General features: G+C 34.3%; 1 protein-coding gene across 1 annotated transcript in view; it reads right to left on the reverse strand.

Moving 5' to 3' along the window:
• The window catches only part of RUNX1T1 (RUNX1 partner transcriptional co-repressor 1), a 171,485-nt gene that overhangs the window by 774 nt on the left and 149,881 nt on the right, over positions 1–20,830 (reverse strand). Inside the window, 2 exon segments of the mRNA XM_044683866.1 lie at positions 13,924–14,114; positions 19,535–19,603. Of these exon segments, the coding sequence (XP_044539801.1) occupies positions 13,924–14,114; positions 19,535–19,603 (260 nt within the window).

Consider the following 20,830-nt stretch of genomic DNA (forward strand, 5'->3'; position numbering starts at 1 on the left):
GAAGGAAGGAAGGAAGGAAGGAAGGAAGGAAGGAAGGAAGGAAGGAAGGAAGGAAGGAAAGGGAAGGGAAGGGAAGGGAAGGAAGGGAAGGAAGGAAGGAAGAGAGAAAGAAGGAAGGAAGCAAGCACGATGGAGCCACAAAGGAATTGAGTTTCCTGACAATCTGTGTATACCAGGCAGAATACTGATGACAGGTAGGACCTCAGGTAGCCTATTGCTAAGTCACAGTGAAAATAAGGAATATCCTAGAAGGCAAAGAGAAAGATGCCCATTCACTTTTCTGTTTGTTTTATTATCTTCTATTGCTGTAGAAGTAAAATACTGTTTATAGAGCCACTGAAAGTCTGTCTATCTGAGGCACTGGCATTTCACTACAGTTTGTCATCATCCTTCCAACATTGTACTAGTCAATAAAAGTCAGAGGGATGGCTCAAAACTGGTGATTCCTAGCCTCTATGATGTTATAAATCCAAGTCACATATATACAGAACACAATTCTCATTCCCCTTTCAATTTGGACCTATCAGATATGCCAAGTTAGAGACCACAGAGGATAGAGATGAAGGTTCTTGACCCTAACTGGGGTTTAAAATTCAAACAATAGCTAAGAGAAATATACTAATAACAATTAGGGAAAGAGCATGCAAAAGGAACAAAAATGCTAAATATATATTAAGTTGAAAGGGGAAAGCAATCAGGGAAAGCCTTCATCCAACAAGGTCTTAAATGGATGGGTAGAACTCTGACAGGTAGTAGAAATGGAAGAGGTAGAGGAGGCCAAGGTGGACCACATTCTAGGCAGAGATAAAGCAAAAGCAAAGTGAATAGGACACCCTCTTCCAAAATAGCTTCAGGAATACTTTGAGAAACAAGCTGGTTTGACTGATATTAGGGCACACAGAGGAGAGCAATAGATAGTTGGGTCCATGAAATAGGAGACCGAAATACCAGGATAAAGAGACTGACTTTTGCTCGGTAGGCAATAGGGAGTAATTTAAGTGTTTTTTTTTTTTTTGAATAGGAAATGTAAAATGATCAATACTTCATTACATAAGAAACATTACATAAGGAACTTGAGTTACAGTAATGAAGGAATTCCTAATCTTTTCTGGGTCATGAACTCCTTTGGTAGTCTGGGTAAAGCATAGAGGATTTTCTCAGAATAATGTTTTTACATGGAAAAAAAATAAATAAAATTCCAGGAATTATAAAGGTAACTAAGTCTTCTGAAATATGTATTGTTTGTTTTTAAAAAAAAAACAAGTTCCTACACAACATGATGAACACAGAAATATGTGTTTTATGATAATACATGTCTAACACACATTACCTGCCATGTTAGGGAAGGGTAGGAGAGGGAGAGATCATGGTTTTTAAAATGACAGAAACAATCATTAAAAATTCTATAGACATCAAAAGAATTAATTGAAAGACAAAAACAAGTTCATAGATTTCAGGCTAATAATATCTGCTCTAGGGTAATTTAAGATCTATTTTTAAAAAACAGAAACTTTGGCCAATAAGAACAAAGAATTAACTCATGTAGAATTATAGTTGAATGGTGGGAAAATTCATCATGACTAAGGGTATCTGGTCCCCTCTATTCCCTCCACTTGGGCTGTCCCAGAAAGCAACTAGGACCTAAACACAGCAATAGGAAGCCCCATCATCACTGAGGAAAGTCTCTCTCTTTGCCTCTTCCCTTTTATCTCCTCTCTCCTGCCTGGAGCTGCCAAGGATCCATCTGGGTTTCTTGACTGCTCACAGAGCTTGAATAAAAGGGAGTCAACAACTCTATTCCTTTTGGCAAGATGGGAGACCACCAGGCCTTACCATCTGTCTTTTCTCTACACTCTGCAGACCCCCAGCACTATCATCTGACCTAATGACCCTAATTTAAGTACCCTTGGGCCTTGCCATCTGCCCTTAAGACTTCTCTATTTTTCCTTCCTCTCTGCAGCTGAATTTTCTTTTATGTATTGCCTTCCTCAATTAGAGTGTGAGCTCCTTGAGAACCAGAATGGTCTCACTTTTCCTATTTGTATCTCCAGTGCTTATCATAGTCCTTTTCACACAAAACAAACGCTTGCTAAATGCTTTCTCATTCAATGATTCATTCAAAATAGCTACAGGGAAGTCTGGTTGTCAATCTCACATAAAGAAAAAAATTAGACTAAAATTAATAATCATGACTGGCACAAACTGCAGTTTTTATTCAAATTCAATTAAACTAATCTTAAAAAAATACAATCTCCAAGGAGACACATTTGATGAGCAGCTTTATTAATGGCAAGTAAAATTCTTTAAAATTAATTGAATCATGTTGTATTGATAATGAACAGAGATCTGGATTTCTACCCTCTCAAATTTCCTTCCCTCCCCACCTCTATACAACTTATGACACTCAGCCCTCAGGATAAAGTTTGCTTCCTGGAGATTTAAGACATTAGAATAATGCCAGCTGATTCTGGAACAAATCCAGCAAATAAGTAAGATTCCTAAACATCAGAAAATCCCAATTACAGGACAGAGACCTAAATCCAAACCAGTATTTTAAGGAAATTAAATATTTAATCTGAGTCAAGTGGCTTCTTTAGGAAATATCCTGGTGTTAGCTCCATCCTTTCTTGGCAGAGGCACATTTTGGCAGAAACAAGGGTGGTGACTGCCCAACACTCAATAGCTCCTTCAGATTGAAGTCAGATGTACACAGCATTCTCAATTTAAACTGATTAAACACACAGACTAAACCAGGTAATTACAAATGCATGTGTTGGCAGTTGAGGGAGGGAGGAGACAGAATGGGGACTTGCTTATTTTTTAAAGTGTTTTCAAAGATGGGAACAATTTTACAAATAAAAAAAAAGTGGAATTACGCCAAATACAGAAACAGATGTTTGGGGGTAGTTAGACTGTTGGGAATTCAGACTTCTTGTCTAGCATCACCTGGTTTTGATTCTGGATTCATGGGTTCAGGTTAGTTTTACCTCAACAGAGCACTATCTCAAGTTTTTAGAAAATGTTCTTTTACTACCACTGGGTCTAAAGTAGCCCAACATCTTTTTTTTATTCCCTTAATTTCATCTTTATGGAAGGTACAACAAAGATTGAGTGATTTATGTGATTTGGTGAAAAACCATATTTTTATAACCTCTGATAAAGCAATGAAATGAACAGATAATGAATTTATCAGGCAATGTATTTATTGTTAACAGGGTCTTTGATATGAACACCCAAAACTGTTATTTAACTTTTAAATGTTTCTTGGAAAAGTGAAACTATAAAGAGAGAAGCAAGCCTGTTTATTGTTCTTGTACTCAAAACATGAGTAATCTAAAGTAATCTAAAGCATCTATGTTCAAATCCGCGTGGGTACTATCCCCAGGGGTATAATTTTTGTCATCTTTTTCTGTAAATCCTCCAGAATGTTGTATTTAGATTGTCTAGCTATCAATGTTCAATGTCCTTATATACTTAGGCTGTGTCCTTTTCCAATCAAATATATTATGATGACATCTTCCCTTGCACATCTTGCACACATGCTATCATTGGTAACATGATGCTGCCTTAAGCTATCAAGTTTTTGCACTCTCATTGTAGGTCACCTACAGTTTTGATTCTTCTGTGATCATGCTGTTTTGTGATTTGTAACCATATGGCACCTTGGAGAATATTAGGTAGTGTGAAAGAGATGGGCTCTTAGAAGGAGCACGGCTTGAGATCACTTTAATAAGCACTGCACAACTTCTCAACTATTTAATCCAGCTCCTCCTTAACCTATACATTCAATTCTGTACCCAGTTTTCTATTCATCTGTAATACTTAATCACAGTATAAATACTGATGAACTAATACAATATGCTGCTCAGTCAATTGAAAGTTATTAACCTAGGCCAGGCATGCTTTTCATACACATTGGTTTGGTCTTTTTTTTTTTCCCATGTGGATGGGAGGCCAATTTTTTTTTCTTGTATTGTATTGTAAGAGGTGAGGAAGTTTCAGTTAGCATACTGTGAACCACAAACAGGAAATAGGGAATATCTGGAGTTCCTAAACATTGAGAAAAACATCCTATCCTTTGGAGTACAAACTAATATAATGGATTCCAAGAGTTAAATTCAGTGTTAGGTAAATCTGCCCACAGAGATCCACAGACCTTCCACCAAGTTGACACTGTAATGTACCTACAAATCATATTATTAGCTCCTAAGTATTCTGCTGTTCATAGAAATGACAACTATAAAGATGGTGTAACATCAGCAAATGTTTCAAATCTCTCTTTGTCTCTGTCTCTCTCTGTCTGTCTGTCTGTCTGTCTCTCTCTCTCTCTCTCTCTCTCATCTTCCCCCCTCCCCCCAAAATTATCAGCTAGCAACAATTTCACCATAAGTAAGAATTATACCAGAGATGCTTGGATAATTCAACACTGGCAAACAATTTACATAATTAATCACATAAAAGCAAAATACCCCAAACCACATATCTGCATCCAGAAATGCAGAAAAAAGGGCATTAACAAAATCTAACACTCATTTAATGGTAAAAACCCTACAAAGTTTAGCAGTAAAGCAGGGATGCTTCCTTTCCCTCATTGTTACATTATTGTTCTAGAAAAGCTAATGACAGCAATGACAAGAAAAAGAAAAGATACAACCATAGGCACAGAATATAGACAACTCCAGGGAGGAGAAGAAGGAACGTATTGAGACAATTAGAAGTTTCAGTAAATGAGTGCAATACAAAATAAAGACCATCAACAGTAATTACAAAATTGAGGCAGAAATAATGGAAAAGGAAGTCTTACTAAGGAAAGTGCAAAATGTATAAAACAACTAGGACTCAGCATGTCGAAGCAATGAAGCCTTATAAAATACAATTTTATACCACACTTTAATAAAATGATGAATGGTTTAAAATTCATGGCTCTAGGCTGGATTATATCAATATAATAAAAATGAAGAATAAAACTTAATTTGAAATTTTAATAATATCCTAACCAAACTATGAAGTGGATACTTTATAGAGCTAAAAAATTTTACATTCATTAAGAAGAATAAAAGATCTAATCATTAATTGGGGATAAAGGGGAAAAGCAAAAATGATGAGTGAAAAAAAGCACTTCCAAACCTCAATGTATATTATAAAATGGTAATCATCAAAACCATTGTTACAGATTTGAAAACAAATTAGTTGAAATGATTGAAATTAATAATCTAGAGTTTCAAAATCTAAGCATCCAATCATTTGAAAAAGAATTCTCTGACAAGAACTGCAGGGCAAACTACAAAACACTATAAAGCAAATTAGGTTTGGACTAATTTTTTTTAAACTCTTATCTTCCATCTTAGAATTAATACTGTGTTTTGCCCAGGGTCACACAGCTAAGAAGTGTCTGGGGCCACTTTGAACCTAGGACCTTCCATCTCTAAGCCTACCTCTTCATCCCTTGAGCAACTCTTAGCTGCCCCTGGTTTTAACTAAATCTTAACCCATATAAACAAGAGATCAGAATGAACACATGGTCTAAATATTAAGGTCTATGTTTAAACTGTCATCTCTCAAAAAAAAAAAAGAATTGTATCAGATTATTTTCATAGATTAAGAAGATTCTTTACCAGAAAAAAACTGTCACCAAACATTTTTTTGATTATATGAAACATAACCAAATCCATTCAACTAGGATAAAAAGGGGATATTATCAACTGCCAAACAAACAAAAAATTCCTATTAGTCCTTTGATATGGGTTGGACATCCAAGGGGACTGAATACAAATACTTAATATCAAGAGTCACTATCTAATGATGTGAGCAGTGCTTAATGAAAGATTGTTCCAAATCACTAATAACTGAGAAAGATGAAAATGAATATAACTCTGAGGTTCTAATAGCTAGCAAATAGGAAAATGTAAGAAATAGACCGCATTATTACAGTTTAAGAAATTATTACTATAAAAAATTCAGGAACATGAAGACCTCCATGAAGTAGTATAGAGTGAAGTAAACAAAACTAAAGTAAGAATATGCACAAGGTATTAATATAAATATAATCATAATGAGTGTGGTTGATGCCAAATAAGTGCAAACTAAGTCTTCCTCTTGGCTTACCAAGGAACCATATGACTAACTGACATTTATAAGGAGCTTCAAAGTTTACAGAGCACTTCATATTTTCTCATGTGAGATCTATCACATAGCTCTATGAATATGTACTAAAGGCATTTGTCCTAATAATTTTTTTTAATTTTAAAAAAGAAAGAAATCTGAGGCTTGACCTAAATCAGAGTAATTATCAGAGGTGGAATTTAAAACCAGGCCTTCCTGACTCTAAGACTATTCATTACTATATCCACTATGTCAAACTAATTTCTCAAACAGACCAATGGTCTCAAAATATTGAGTACAAATTTTATATTGCACATTTCTTTTTCATTGCTCAAAGGCTTTAATTCCTCAATTATTTAATTACCTCTTGGGGTTAGGAGGCTATCTATAAAATGGGCCCCAAGTCACAAAGTAAATTGGAAAGAGCTGGGCTGTGAATCAGAGGGAAAACAGAGCCCAGTTCTAAGTGAATGAGGCTCACCTATTTGTGAAATTTGGAGTGATAGCATGAGCCTACTGAGGCATCATATAGACTTATGGATTGAGAGCTAGAAGGGGCCTTCAAAGTTCTTTACTCCATTCTTATTGTTTTAAAAAGGAAAGAATTTCCAGTTCATTGCTACAATAAATAGCTGGTGTTCTAGTGTCTACAACTTCTGATTGTCTAGTACCAAGACTATGATTTTTTTTTAACATGGTAGCACACCAAACCTATAAAGGAAGACATGTAGGTATATCATAGGAATCCAATTTAGAACATTGCTGAAATGATGACTATACATATAAATGGTAACATAATACATTCTTTCTTCTTAGTTGAATAAAGGTGTATTCCTAAAGAAAACTCTGTGGAATTAACTATATATGCTACCATCAACAAAACAGACATTTATTAAAGCACTAATTATGTGCCAGGCACAGTGCTGGGTATATATATTTTACAAATATAAATAATGAAACAGTTCTTGTTTTCATAAAGATTGTTTGCAGTTCCTTCTTTAAAAAGCTACTAAGGGGCAGCTGGGTAGCTCAGTGGATTGAGAGCCAGGCCTAGAGACGGGAGGTCCTAGGTTCAAATCCGGCCTCAAGACACTTCCCAGCTGTGTGACCCTGGGCAAGTCACTTGACCCCCATTGCCTACCCTTACCACTCTTCCACCTATAAGTCAATACACAGAAGTTAAGGGTTTAAAAAAAAAAGCTACTAAAACAATAAAGACTCACACTTACATAGGATTTAAAGGTTTATCAAGCAACTCTGTAAGATTAGGTTGGCAGGTAGAGATATGAAAATCAGTGCCCAGAGATTAATGAATGAATTCCAATTCTAAGACCAGTCATCTTTCTACTCTCCTATTGACTTAATAACTAATCATTACATTGATTAGCTTATTTAGGGAAAGGGAAAGATGATCAACATGTATAGCTTGGAAAGGCAACTTCTAAGGATCAGCTATAGCTTTGCAGCCAAATTAGTGTGATGTATTTAGCTACTCTTTAGGAACGGCCTCTATTTAGGAACTGATATTTCAATCTAATATATGTAATGTACACAAATCACCCATAGTACAAAATCAGAATCAAGGAATTGCAAAATTGGGTAGACTCTGCATATTTATGCGGCACATATACAGCAACATATTTTCTCATTTAATAAACAGGTACCTGTGTCATGAATCAAGGCTGTAATATGGTTGATGCAGTAAAGATCACAAGATATGTTAGTTATGAGAGATAGCAAAGGTCATTTAGTCCAATCTCAAACCCAATTTGGAAATTCTCTCTAAAACATTTCTAAAAACCAGCCATCTCATTTTTGCTTAAATACATCTAATGACAAGAAAATCATAAGAAAAGTAACTGTATTTTTCTAGTTTGTACATTTAATGCCATTAATATGCAAGTCTCCAGAGCCAATAAGTCTTTCCTGAAACTCTCAAACTAGCCCTTGTGTAGACCAAGTATCAACTCATCGTATACACAAATAGCTATCATACAAACTTCAGTCATTTATTGGGTACCTATTGCATGCAAAGCATCATACTATTTCTTTTCTAGAATAGACAATCTGAAAGACATATCTCAAACAGACAGACACACACACACACACACACACACACACACACACATTCCAACACATCCATATTCTCATTGTGATGTTAGGAATGAGAATGGATAAAAAAAAAAACATGGCAGAACCAGATAAAACATCTAATCTTTTCCAAAATAAAAATTATTCTATTCTCCTTTTTACTCCTCAAACTGAGTAATATGAGGAGGGAAAATAACCTCATCACATATTTGTATAGTCAAGCAAAATAATTTTCTTCTGTTGTTGCTCACTCATGTCTGCTTTTTATGATCCCATGGACCATACAGTCAATGGGGTTTTCTGGGCAAAGATATTGGTGTAGTTTGCTATTTCTTTCTCCAGTTTACCCTCATAGGTCACATAAAAAATATATATTGAAATTTGTATGCTGAGTCCATCATCTGGCAAGTAGGGATCATATTTCATCATAGGTCCTCTGGAATCATGGCTCTATTGACAACAGTCAAGTGTTAAGTTCTTTGTCTTTATCGTGCTGTTAAATAAATTGTTCTCCTAGTTCTAACCTGTTTACCTAGTTCTAACCTAGTTCTAACTTATTCACATAAATCTTCGTGATTTTTAAAAAAGTCCTCTTCATCATTTCTCAGAGCATAATAAAATTCCATTACATTTATACATTGTAATTTGATTCTTATCTAGTTTCTGCCAAGTCTTTCCTGATGCTAACCTATCTTCTTCACAGTTGCCAAAATGCCCTTATGCATATAACTCACCATGTCACTCCCTACTCACACTTCAATGTCTCCCCATAAGCTTCTGGGATAAAATATAAACTGTAAAAACTAAATGTGTTTGAAGTCCACCAATACCTAGTACCAACCTATCCTTCCAGTGTCCTTCTACCTTATATATACACATGTACTTTGCAGTACTACCAAATTGGTCTTCATTCTGTTCCTCACACTATACCTCCCAGTTCTATGCCCATGTCCCATGCCTAGAACATGCTCTCTCTACCAGAGCCAGCTAAAAAAATCCCTCCTTTCAAAGTACAGTTCAAACAATACCAGGACTTCCTGATTCCCCAACTACCCTCTCTCCTTTTTTTGTATTTATTTGCATTTGTTGCCTTTATATTTATAAATGTATTTGTTTCCCTTTTAAAATGTATTCTTGTAAGTAGTATTGTTTCATTCTTTCTCTTTTTTTTGCAGGGAGTAATGGTTCAGAGGAGTGTAATATCTCCAGCACCTAGCATGGCATTTCATGTGCACAGAATTGGTACATAATAAATAATAGCTAATATGTGTACATATATCTAAATCTATAATGTATATACACACATATATATTAAAATAGGTTAATTATGTTTAATCTTAGCGCTACCCAATATGAAAACTTTTCTTTCCCTAGGTTCTAGGTTTAACTTTGAATTGCCTACATTGAGTAGATTTGTAAAGGCCTAATCAGGTCCTAGACTGTAAGTTCATCATTGCCAAGTCTAAAGAAATCATCTATTTCCATTCCATTTTTCACAGTCCCTGAAGCCCACTGAGTACCAACCAGTCCTTTGATCCTTGAAGTATGTGTAAATTACTCAACTGTAAACCACTTGTTCTCACTATCAAGCCTTAGCAGCCTTTGGCAATGTTAAGGAGATATAACTGTTCAATGCTGTTATTTCAGAGCCACTAAATTGCCCTTCTTTGGTAAACTATATTCAGTTCATCTCATTGTAAACAGAGGCTGGAAGGTGACAATTTTACTGTTGTGTGTAAATACATCAGTTTGGTAGCTCAAAAATCACAGCTGTCTATTAGTACAATTTAATTCTCTTTGGTTATTTGGATGAGGCCCCACTTTCAATCAATATAGTGCGGACAGAAAGTCAATCTGAAAGAACACCACTACTGTTTCTGCACAGGAAGGAGTATTTATGGACTTCTTTGTTATTCATAATCCTTCTCATTAACTAATAGACTACAGGTCCAAATCAAGTTAAAGAACTAGTTTAAAATAGCCAAGTAGTTTACTGGGAAAAGATACTTGGATAATTTTAAGTAGAAAAATGAGCTTTCATATGGAAGAGATAAAAATGTTTGGAGGAGTACAAGTTGGTATCAGTTTTTAAAGGCTCTGCAAAATCTGGTTGCTGACTTTCCTATTCAAATTACATTTGCCATTGAGACCTATATATGGACTTTCTATTCTGCTGTGGGAAGCAGATTTCATCTTCCTCTTTCCTTGACCTGACCCGTACTTGTTAATGTTTGCAGGGTTTTATAACATCATCCCTTTCCTTCCAAATGTAGCAGAAACTATTTGGAAGGAGACAGCTTAACACTGCTTTTTTATAGCACTCAACAGGTTTTCAAAATGCCTTTCATTCTATTTCTAATTCTAGTCATTCTATTTCAGTCTTATGACAACCCTGGACAACATTTCCCTTACCTACTTTGCAGATGAGAAAACTGAGGTTCCAAATAATGATTAAGTTCTGGCATTTTCAGGCAATTTTCTTCTGCCAAGTCAAGTCTATGAAATTGAAAGCTTAGGGTACAAATTATCCCCTTTACTGATCTTATGTCTAGTAATCAAATAATTATCTACAAAGAGAAAAAAAATTCTGCCTCCTCCAGGTTCTTTATGAAAATCTTACTTCATATGACTGTGAAGTTTGCAAACTTAATAAAACCATTATTTAGTCTATAAATCACCACATACGAAGGGACATGGCAGTTATAAGTGAAAAAAGGATGGGAATAAGCTATACAGTGCCTACTATGTGGCAGACACTGTACTAAGTCCTTTTTAGAAATATCTCATTTGAGATGAGTGGAAAACATTTTCTAATAGAGACATTTTATAATGTATAGAGAATTTTATGTCAACCTTAAAAAATATCTGTAAGTTATAGTTTTCTTTTACAGAGTATCAACAATATTTAAGTGGCTTAATACCCTAGGTGCCATGACAAATACAGTACTAAGCATCTTAAAATATATATACATACATTCTGAATCTAATTTCAGTATCCTGACTATTTATTTAGTCAGGCTCCCACCTTTGTATTCACTCCAAGCACTGAGCAAATTGCAAAGGGGCATAGCTATGCTATCAAAAGAAAGGTAAAGCACATGCCAGCAAAGCAGTATGGGTATGTCTGGACCAAAACGACAATTACTAGTCTAAGCATCAATACCAATAGCCCTTGAGAAAAATGAAGTATGTACGACCTTATTTCATCCAAGGAATTAACAGCATAAAACCTAGGAGGCATTAAATTTTGTAGAAGTCATGCAGAATGATAAGAAAGAATATTCTGAATAACTCAAAAACATTCATTTATTTAAAAAGCATTTGTTATATGCTGGGTGCTATGCTAGATGCCTGGCATAAAAAGGCAAAATGAAATAGTTTTCCCTTCAAGGAGCTCACATTCTTTTAGGACCAACCAATTCTCCCTGAAGGAGATTCTCCTTCAATTCTCCCAATAAGAAAATAAAATTATAGTGCAGAAGTATTCAGAGGGAAAAAAAATGTCACTTCTATAATGTCATAGAAGTCACAGGCTTTAGAGTTGGGAGTGACTTTACAGTTCATCCAGTTATACCATCTCGTTTTATACAGGGGGTAATGGTGGTACTCGGAGGTGAACTGATTTGTCCAAAATCACACAACTAGTAAGATGCAGAGGCAAAATTAGAACCAACATCATCAGAACTCAAGTCCAGGGTACCCTTTACACCATACAACACATGGCTGTGTATTCTTTTGTCTACATGTTGGGACAAAAGAAACCTGTGAGCACTGAAAGGAGATACTATATTACTTTATAGGAATTTAACTCATAGTTTCCTTATCTAACTTATCCTTAGACACATGCTTATCTTTTCCTCTGAGACATAGAACTATCCTCCAAAGCACTTTTACCATACATAATAGTGTAAAGGTGTCCACGAAAATTATATTTTAGTAACAATAACACTGTATCACAGTATTACTGCTACAACAAAGAGTAAGAAATTCCACTCGTACAAAGAAGCTGAAAAAAAAAAAAAACAAAGTTCTTGGATATATTAGCTACAAGATGCCAATAAAATTGAATTTATGTCTGGTTTAATTCGGCAATGGAATAGTCAGTAGTTAAAGGGTAGATAAACTTCCCCTCGTCTCTCTTTTCCTGAGAAACTTTCAGATGTTGAAAATCAATTCCTTTTGTCTCCTTGTTATTCATCTGCTACACATTAAATAGAAACTCTGGGCATCTCATGATCCCACAGGGTCTTTCATCTCTAGAGAAGCCTGGTACAAATTAAATCCTCTCTCTCTCTCTCTCTCTCTCTCTCTCTCTCTCTCATTATAGATATGTATTGTAGCAGGTCATTGATTTATCAGCTGAAGCATTTTGGTAGTTCAGCTTGGTGTAACTAGCTAATCATGATCTTTTAACTGAAGCTACTCCTTCATGGGGCTTCTGATGATTTACTCTAGACTATGACACTTTACTAGATTACTCTGATTATTTTACAAAATATAAAAAAGCACAGCCTTATACATTGTAGTAAACATTTATAGTTCCTAGATCCTTGTGATAATGGCAATTAGCTCTGTTTTATAAATAAATATATAAATCTTTGTATAAGAACAACAATTTATGAGAGTAATATTTTCTGATGGCAATATCCTACTATGAAAGGATCATCATAATGATTATTAAAAAGAATATGGAAATAAAGAATGTCTGTGAGAATGCTTGGAAGTATTTAATTGAAGTAAAAATGTTATTAGAGTTAGACTTGAGGGACCTTTTTAATGAAAATTCTTTTTGTATACCAATTTTAATATTTCATAAGGCTCTCTTGGTTTTTTCCAGGTCTTCATTTAAAAGAAATGAAATTTCATTTTACCCTAAACACTTCAGAAGGAGCAATAACTATATTATTCCTTTACCACTAACTTCCTATTGCACACACTGCCATATGTCCCTCCCTCTCATACAGAGATTTCAAAGCTTCTTATCTTTCTCAATTCTTTGAGGTTTACCATTTTATTTTTTTTTTCCCTTAGAATTATTTTATTAAATCATAAATGTACAACAGCTTCTTAACTCTACACACGCACTTAAATTTTTTAAAGGAAAACGTTATGTCTTATTACACCATGATCCTGGCTAATAGTTACCATTTTATTTTGATCTTAATTCTTTATCATTCTTTCATTATATCTTCTTCCTACCAGACCCTTAAGCTCACATATGATTCCTGTAACTGACATAAAACATCCAAATTAAAGAAAACATCTTTAGCACTAGACTCACTTACCTTTTGAGAACCTAGTACTATGCCAAATATCTCTATTATTGGATTCTCTATTGTTATGGAAGACATTTACAAACACAGATTTAATTTTACACTGATTTACTAGATGGAAGTTTATTAAAATTCAGTGTTATCAATGCAGCCAACAAACACACCAAAACATCCTAACCTGTGAACAAATTAGCAAATTATTTCAAATTAATAACAAAAGCAAATGGCAGTCAAAATTTGGTCTCAGATACCCATATCCAAGTTATTTGGTCAGACTGTTTCAAAATTTCAAATATACTGCCAGACCAAAATAGGGAGACCAATATGTATTTGCATTTGTGGCTTCAATAAAGCCCCAGACTAAAGCTACAAAAGATTATCTTAAATTAAATCAAAGCTATTTTCCTACAAGGCCTTGGGAAATGGGCCATTTTTTAGGTTTCAACCAAAGTCTTACCTCACTTGAATCTTCTTGTTGGTTGATAACGGCCAGGGCATCCTCAGCAGCCTGCCTCTTTGCTTCTGCAACAGTTCGTTCCATCTTGGCTCTCTCTGAAGTGATCATGTCATGGGCCTTCCGCTCTGCCTCTGACACGGCCTTTTGTAACTCAGTCATAGCTTGACGTTTTACCTCGTTGACTGCTTCCTCTACAAAGAATCAAAATCCCCAAAGGGAAAGTCTATAAATCAATTCAGCATTTTGGATTATAGCTATCTATGAGCAAGTACTATGCAAAATACTATGAGTCATCTAAGGGTCACACATTTCTAATATTAGGATCTAACAAAGCCCTTAAAAAGTGATATTTTCCCTTCAGTATTCTGAAATAATACTGTGAAAAGCTACTGGAATTTCTTTGTAATGTTTTGCCCATTGGATACAACAACATCTTTTTATTTTCCAAAGAGATGAGCCTTTTCTTTTAATTCTTTAGAAAACAATAAAACAATAAATTTTGGTCAATAATATCAATGTTTAATCTCTCCAATTTAGATGCTTCAAACTTTCAAATATATCAAAGTTGCCTGGAGCAGGGAGACTAATCTCCTATAAACATTTGTGATTTCTTGAATACAAAATGAATGTGCAAGTTATTAAGGACTACTGAAAAGTTCCTCTATACTATATAAATGATATTTTTCATACTCTTTATATTCAAGTTTTTATAGGCTAAAGGTAGAAGAGAAAATAGCAAGTTAAAGCATTTTTAAAAATATGATTGTCAATAGTCTATAATTCTTCTTTTGAGAAATGTTTGCTTATATCCTTTGACTACTTGTCTATTGGGGAAATGTCTTTAACTTGTCTATTTTTGTTAGATGTGTGCATATGTGTGTCTTGTATACCAAACTCTTCCATGTGTTGATTGGTTTTGCTAATTCCCCCCATGTTTTCTTTCTCTTTTTCTTTAAAAATATTTTAATTGGATAAAATGGTTCTCCGGAAAGGAAAGGGAGAATTTTAAGCAAAGTAAAAACAACAAATAATAATATGGAAAATTTAAATATCTTATTTTTGTACACTATGAGAACAGAGGGTAAATAATGTTTAAAATATATGCACATATTTACTTCTATATGGGTGTGTGTGCATACATACACATAGCCAAACATATATATACCCATACATGAATATATGTATATGCGATCTTTAAAACCCACCCAATTTTTCTGTTATTTGAAGAATTAAATAGAGAATACTGAAAAGGTAACTCATAATAGCAATTAGGTTAATGCAGACCTTTTAAAGAAAATCAATGATGAAACAGACAATATAGCTTTACTCTCCTGTAGTCATTTCCTGAGGGTTACCAAGGAGGAGGAGGGATGCCAAATATGTATGATAGGAAGATTTTGAAATTTACCATTCTGAATTATGTTTTCCATGTTCAAATTTTAAACAATCATTGCCCTACTCAACTAAACACCTACATTTCCTTTAATTAACTTGCTATACCACATTACACTTTATCACAGTATTGTATCATAGGAGAAAATATTCAGGTTTTACATCTTCCATATCTGGGTGAAAGGAAGCACAAGCTGTCAAACTTGTTAATCAGTTTTAGATGCAGAAAGAGTGCAAAGATTCTACTAATATACAATCATACAATTGACAACTACAAGTCATTTCCCTTTTAAAAAATTAACTATTCTAATTAACAAGGGAAAATATCCTCCCTCTGAATTAGTTTATCTAATTTTCATCTTTATTCAAAGCAAAATGACAATGATTAATTGAAAATTTAATAAGCAGTAATTATTAACTTGGCAAACGTAGTACCAATTAACACTCTATTAAAACTAATTATGACATGTTTCATTCAAGTGTTTGCACTTAATTGTTTCACCCACTTAAAAAGCACCTTAATTAAATGTTCTGTTTAATTAAAAACATAGATTCCTAATAAAAATGTTTTACTGTAGATTAAAAATGTAAGAGTTACAAGTACTCCTCTGGTTGCCTAGTTTTCTGATCTTTTTTTTGACATACTTACAGTTCATAGCTTATGAAATCATCAAAAACCATCACCTAGCAATCAATTGCCATGATGCTTGTAACGTCCTTTCTTATAGAAGCATTCCTTAAATTATATTACCTAAACTTCATTAACCCAAAAGAATGAACAATTAAAGGGTACTTATTCTAAATAAAACATACCAAAATTATGTTGTTGTTGTTATTATTTTTAAATATGCTCTTAAAAATGGAAATTTTGCCAAACCATAACATTACCAAAAAGCTCAGGGCATTTCTTCATATCTATACTCATTGCCCAAGTACAAATGAATTGGATGGCAGGGACAAAGGTGGGGGAAATTGAAGATGGAGAGGGACGGTGGGGGTTGAGAGAAGTCCTACTCTTCCATCTATACAGTCAAGGCCTGATTTACTTTGAATATTCAAGGTGAATTAAAATTCCATCTAAGTGGCAATACAGGACAATAATTTTTGCTTACGATCAAAGCTGCAGCTTGACTAATTGTGTATGCAAATCAGGCAATTTATATTTAAATTATGCATTCCTATTCTAGTCCCACAGGCATATACAGATCAGCAAAGAGAATTGGTAGGACATTGGCAAGGTGCTTGAATATTTATTACCAACTGCAAACATTCTCTGATCACTTGAAAAGAAATATACAGAAGAAAACATACAGATGCAATTTTATAACTGTCTTTATGTGAGATGACTCAAATTTTATAAAGACTTTTTATTTTGGGTTTTACTTTGGAGGATTATTCAAAAAGTTGTGGAAAATTGGTCTAACACCTACTTTTTGGTAAAAATGTCAATTTCTAAAAAAATTATATGATGTACTTTCTGTATATAAGAAGGTATCTTACAATTATAATTTTATGTTGAGATTATATAGGTATACTGCTTATGAATTCAAATGCAATGTAAATTTGCTTTAGATTATTTAGAGTTCTTTGATTTAATCTTTTATAGATACAGTCATTTGAAGGCATTATTTATACTTTGCCCTAAGTTTAGGGATAGTGTAATATTCCTACTGCAGAAAGTTTGAGATAAGGTTTCTATGGTTTTACAAAAGAAACTTTTTGGAGTTCTTCTTTAAACAATACAGAATGCAAAGATACATATTTGCATATAGAAATATATTCATTTATCACTAAGGTTTTAATAATACGAAAGAATGCTAGGAGGGGAGACGTCACAAGTTTTATATGCCTAGGGTGTTATGATTTCATTTTATCACCTAGAACATCTGACAAGAAATGAATCTAGTAAATAACAGGTAATTGAGAATTTTTGGTAATCCCAGATCACCTTTACTCATAAAATATGAGAATCCCTTCAGTTTTTTTTTTATGTGTTCTGGAAGATTGTTATATTTTAAGAAGGAATAAAAATTTAATCTGAATGATTAACAAAAGTCATAGTTAAAACAAATCACCAAAATTGATGGCAATGATGGACCAGTATAGCCCAATCCAAACAAAATTATATGCATAAGGGGCTTCAGAAAAAAGAAAGTAGAAAGGAGGAAGTAAAGTCCACATGTCAGTTCAGTTTTATCCAAGACCAAAAAAGTCCTGATTAAGTAGAAAATCTCAAGTACAGAATTTGTATCTGCTTCCAATTGCTTACCACTTAAGGTAGAGTTCTTTTGTCTATTGCTACTCAAGTTGACTTTGTAACAAAGGTGGTACATTCAGAAAATCTGCTTTTACTTAATAGCAGTCAAACAAAGCTATGAGTAGAAAATAGCGCAGAAGGAAACAAAATTATACCATAGTTTACTGTCAGCTTTTTTCCCTTCCTAATGTTTCAAGAACTTAATTTAAATATATGTAAATAAGGAAATAAGAGAGTGAACAACTACTTCATTCCAACAGAAAACTAACCCATTGGCCTTTAGGAGATAAAATGTTATATAATTTTCAAGATCCAAAGAAACAACTTGGCACATTCCTTTTTCCTTATTACTGGATCCAAATGGGATGTTACTTAGAAACCAGTATATAATTCCATTTGCTACTGAGACTCCAGTGCATTGGAGGCTGATGGGCATCTAGTCCAACCCCCTCATTTCAAAAATGAAGAAACTGAGACCCAGAAAAGGCCTGCCCAAAGCTACCCAGATATTAAGGTTCAGAAGTATGGCTGGAACCCAAGTTTGTGGACTACAGAGGCTTTCCTTCAACCATATGTCCTTAGTTTCACAATGGTATCCACATTGTATACTCAGAAAATATAAGACTAGAAATAAAGAACTAGCAGAAATGTTACATGCTAAAAAGAGGTCTTCTACCCTCAAATTTAATGCTTATATATATAGATATATGTTGTGTGTGTACATGTATATATTTTTTAAAAAATTAACTGTATCTTTAGCTATGTAGTCTTCCTTTACTTGCTGATGAAAGAAATCTTTCTAGCTGTCAATTCACGCTACTTAAGCCTTGAATACTATCACATTACTGATTTCAATACCGGCTTCTTAGAAAAACAGATAAATCTCCAAATATCCATGAAAATGCACTGGACAGGGTCCAAGTGACCAGAGGAGAGGCTGCCAGTTGCACTGAACCACAAACACAGCTGAGTCAAATCAAAACAAAAATAGAAATCTTTTAAAGGAGTACAAAAAAAAAGGGGCCTCATTTGACTCCTGCCCCACAATTATTGCTGCCAGACCATGGCCTGTCTAATACCTCTAAATGTAGAACTTCCCAGATCTTTAACTCAGGTAGGCAAAGTTATTTTTAATGCTGGAGCTGCAACAGTTCAAAGCCACAGCAGGCTTGAGTTAAGGTGAAGTTTTCCTTATGTCATCTCTCAAATCCTTCAACGCTTGGGCTATATCACCTCACATGGCCTTTTAGAAAGTTTTGTTTAGCTTTTGTGACATTGACATGACATGCCACTAAGAGTCTATCAGATCTATTGTGCAAGCAAGTTAGTGAACAGATGTAGGGAAACTTTGGATTTATCTCAGTATATAAAGGCATTTACAATGAAGAAAATTTGACTTATGAAAACTTTTATCATTTAAATAAAAAGAAAAAAATAGCCCATCCCAACCCTAACCACTGTCATGGCCTGGCCAATTAAAATCATTTTAATTCAACATAACCAAAATTTCTTTAAGGCATGCTCCAAATGGGTCAGATATCATTGATGGCAATATTTTTTTCTTTTAAAAAAGTATATGTGGAGACTGTGGGGAAGGCGGAGAAGGCCGAAGTATGCAATTTAATTTTTAAAAAGCTAGATTTTTTTTTCTGAAAGAAAAATTGCACACAAGCTGAGACCTTGTATGCCACATTTCAGCCTGAAACCATTATAGCCCCTTAAAATAGGGGTTTCTAATGGAAATATTGACAGCCCCTCAATTATAGTCGCACTAGCAGATGCTGCTATAATAAAGACTATTTCATGTTCTAATCAGGCCTGGTTTAAGAATATTAAATAAGGTTTTTTGTTGTTGTTGTTGTTGTTAGCAGTGAGTCCTTTCTTGTCATTCTTCACATCAGTGCATTAACAACTGCACACAGCTGTCAGAACACTGAGCTCATGTTTTTAAACAATTCTTACCAGCTTTCTTCCAGATCTCCTCTGGCACATATCCAGAAGCAGGCCTGTGAAGGAATTCCCGATGTGATTCTAGGAGGAGAAGAGGGAGGGGGAAGTGAGGAAGAGAAAAGAAAAGAGGGAGGGGAGAACATTATAAGCATTGTTAAGTCATTGTATATGATTTAGAGAACTGCCCGTTTTCTTGGCTCCTTTACACCCAACAAAATTGTTTAAAGAATGAAAATTTACTTTCAAAAATTATTTTTTATTAAAGTCTTAAAGGTCCCAAATAGAAGAGACTGACACTATGAGTTCTAATGTCTATATTTTTAAAGTTTATATAGTTTTACTTAATGTTGACATTTAAGATATAGTTATCCTTTCCTCATTGTTGGGTTAGTTAGAGACATCATGCCCCCACAATCTGGAAAATCTAAATAAAATTTTTCAGTCCTCTTTGTATCAGAGAAGAAGACTGATTTATTTTTCTTCTATAGGGTATTTACGGTACCACATTGTAAATTTTTGGTTAAGTATACATTTCTGAGTTTCTAAACTGCTGGCCTTTACATGTCATCTATGGCTTCCACAAAACTCCTCAAAAATTCTCATTTAATTTCTTAAGCTGACCCATATAGTATTGTAACCATGATGAGAAAAGTCACAATGAGAAAGGGATAACTGTATAGTTTTGTGGAGTATTTTTCCCTCAAGCAGAGGGTAGGAAATACATTTTCAATACTGAAAAAAAAAAGGTTCATTTGTGTTATTAATGAAAATTAATTGTATTGGGGGTTGGAGCTTCTTTTGGCAAGTATAAAAAATTCTGCTAGAAAACAAAAGATAAGCTAAGCTACAACTTTGCTATACCTTTGAACATATAGCCTTCAAGAGAAAAAAGAAAAAGTGGGAGAGGGAGGGTCATTTCTCCATGTCCAACTAGTTCTTACACTTAAGTGAAATCTTTCCAAATATTAAAACTGACCACTGTTATTTCAAATGAATTTTAGAAGGATTTGAACTTGAAATTAAAATATGAGTTTAGATTATGATGGTCTGGGAGAAGAATTTATTGAAAAATCAAGCAGTGTGTGACAAAGTTCAAGAATGGATTCTAATCACTAAAATAATTACATGGGAAAGGGGGGAGGGGGGACAACTGGGTAGCTCAGTGGATTGAGAGCCAGGCCTAGAGATGGGAGGTCCTAGGTTCAAATCTGGCCTCAGACACTTCCCAGCTGTGTGACCCTGGGCAAGTCAATTGACCCCCATTACCACTCTTCTGTCTTGAAGCCAATACATAGTATTGACTCCAAG

The sequence above is a fragment of the Gracilinanus agilis genome, chromosome 1, assembly GCF_016433145.1.
Source record: "Gracilinanus agilis isolate LMUSP501 chromosome 1, AgileGrace, whole genome shotgun sequence".
Lineage (NCBI taxonomy): Eukaryota > Metazoa > Chordata > Mammalia > Didelphimorphia > Didelphidae > Gracilinanus > Gracilinanus agilis.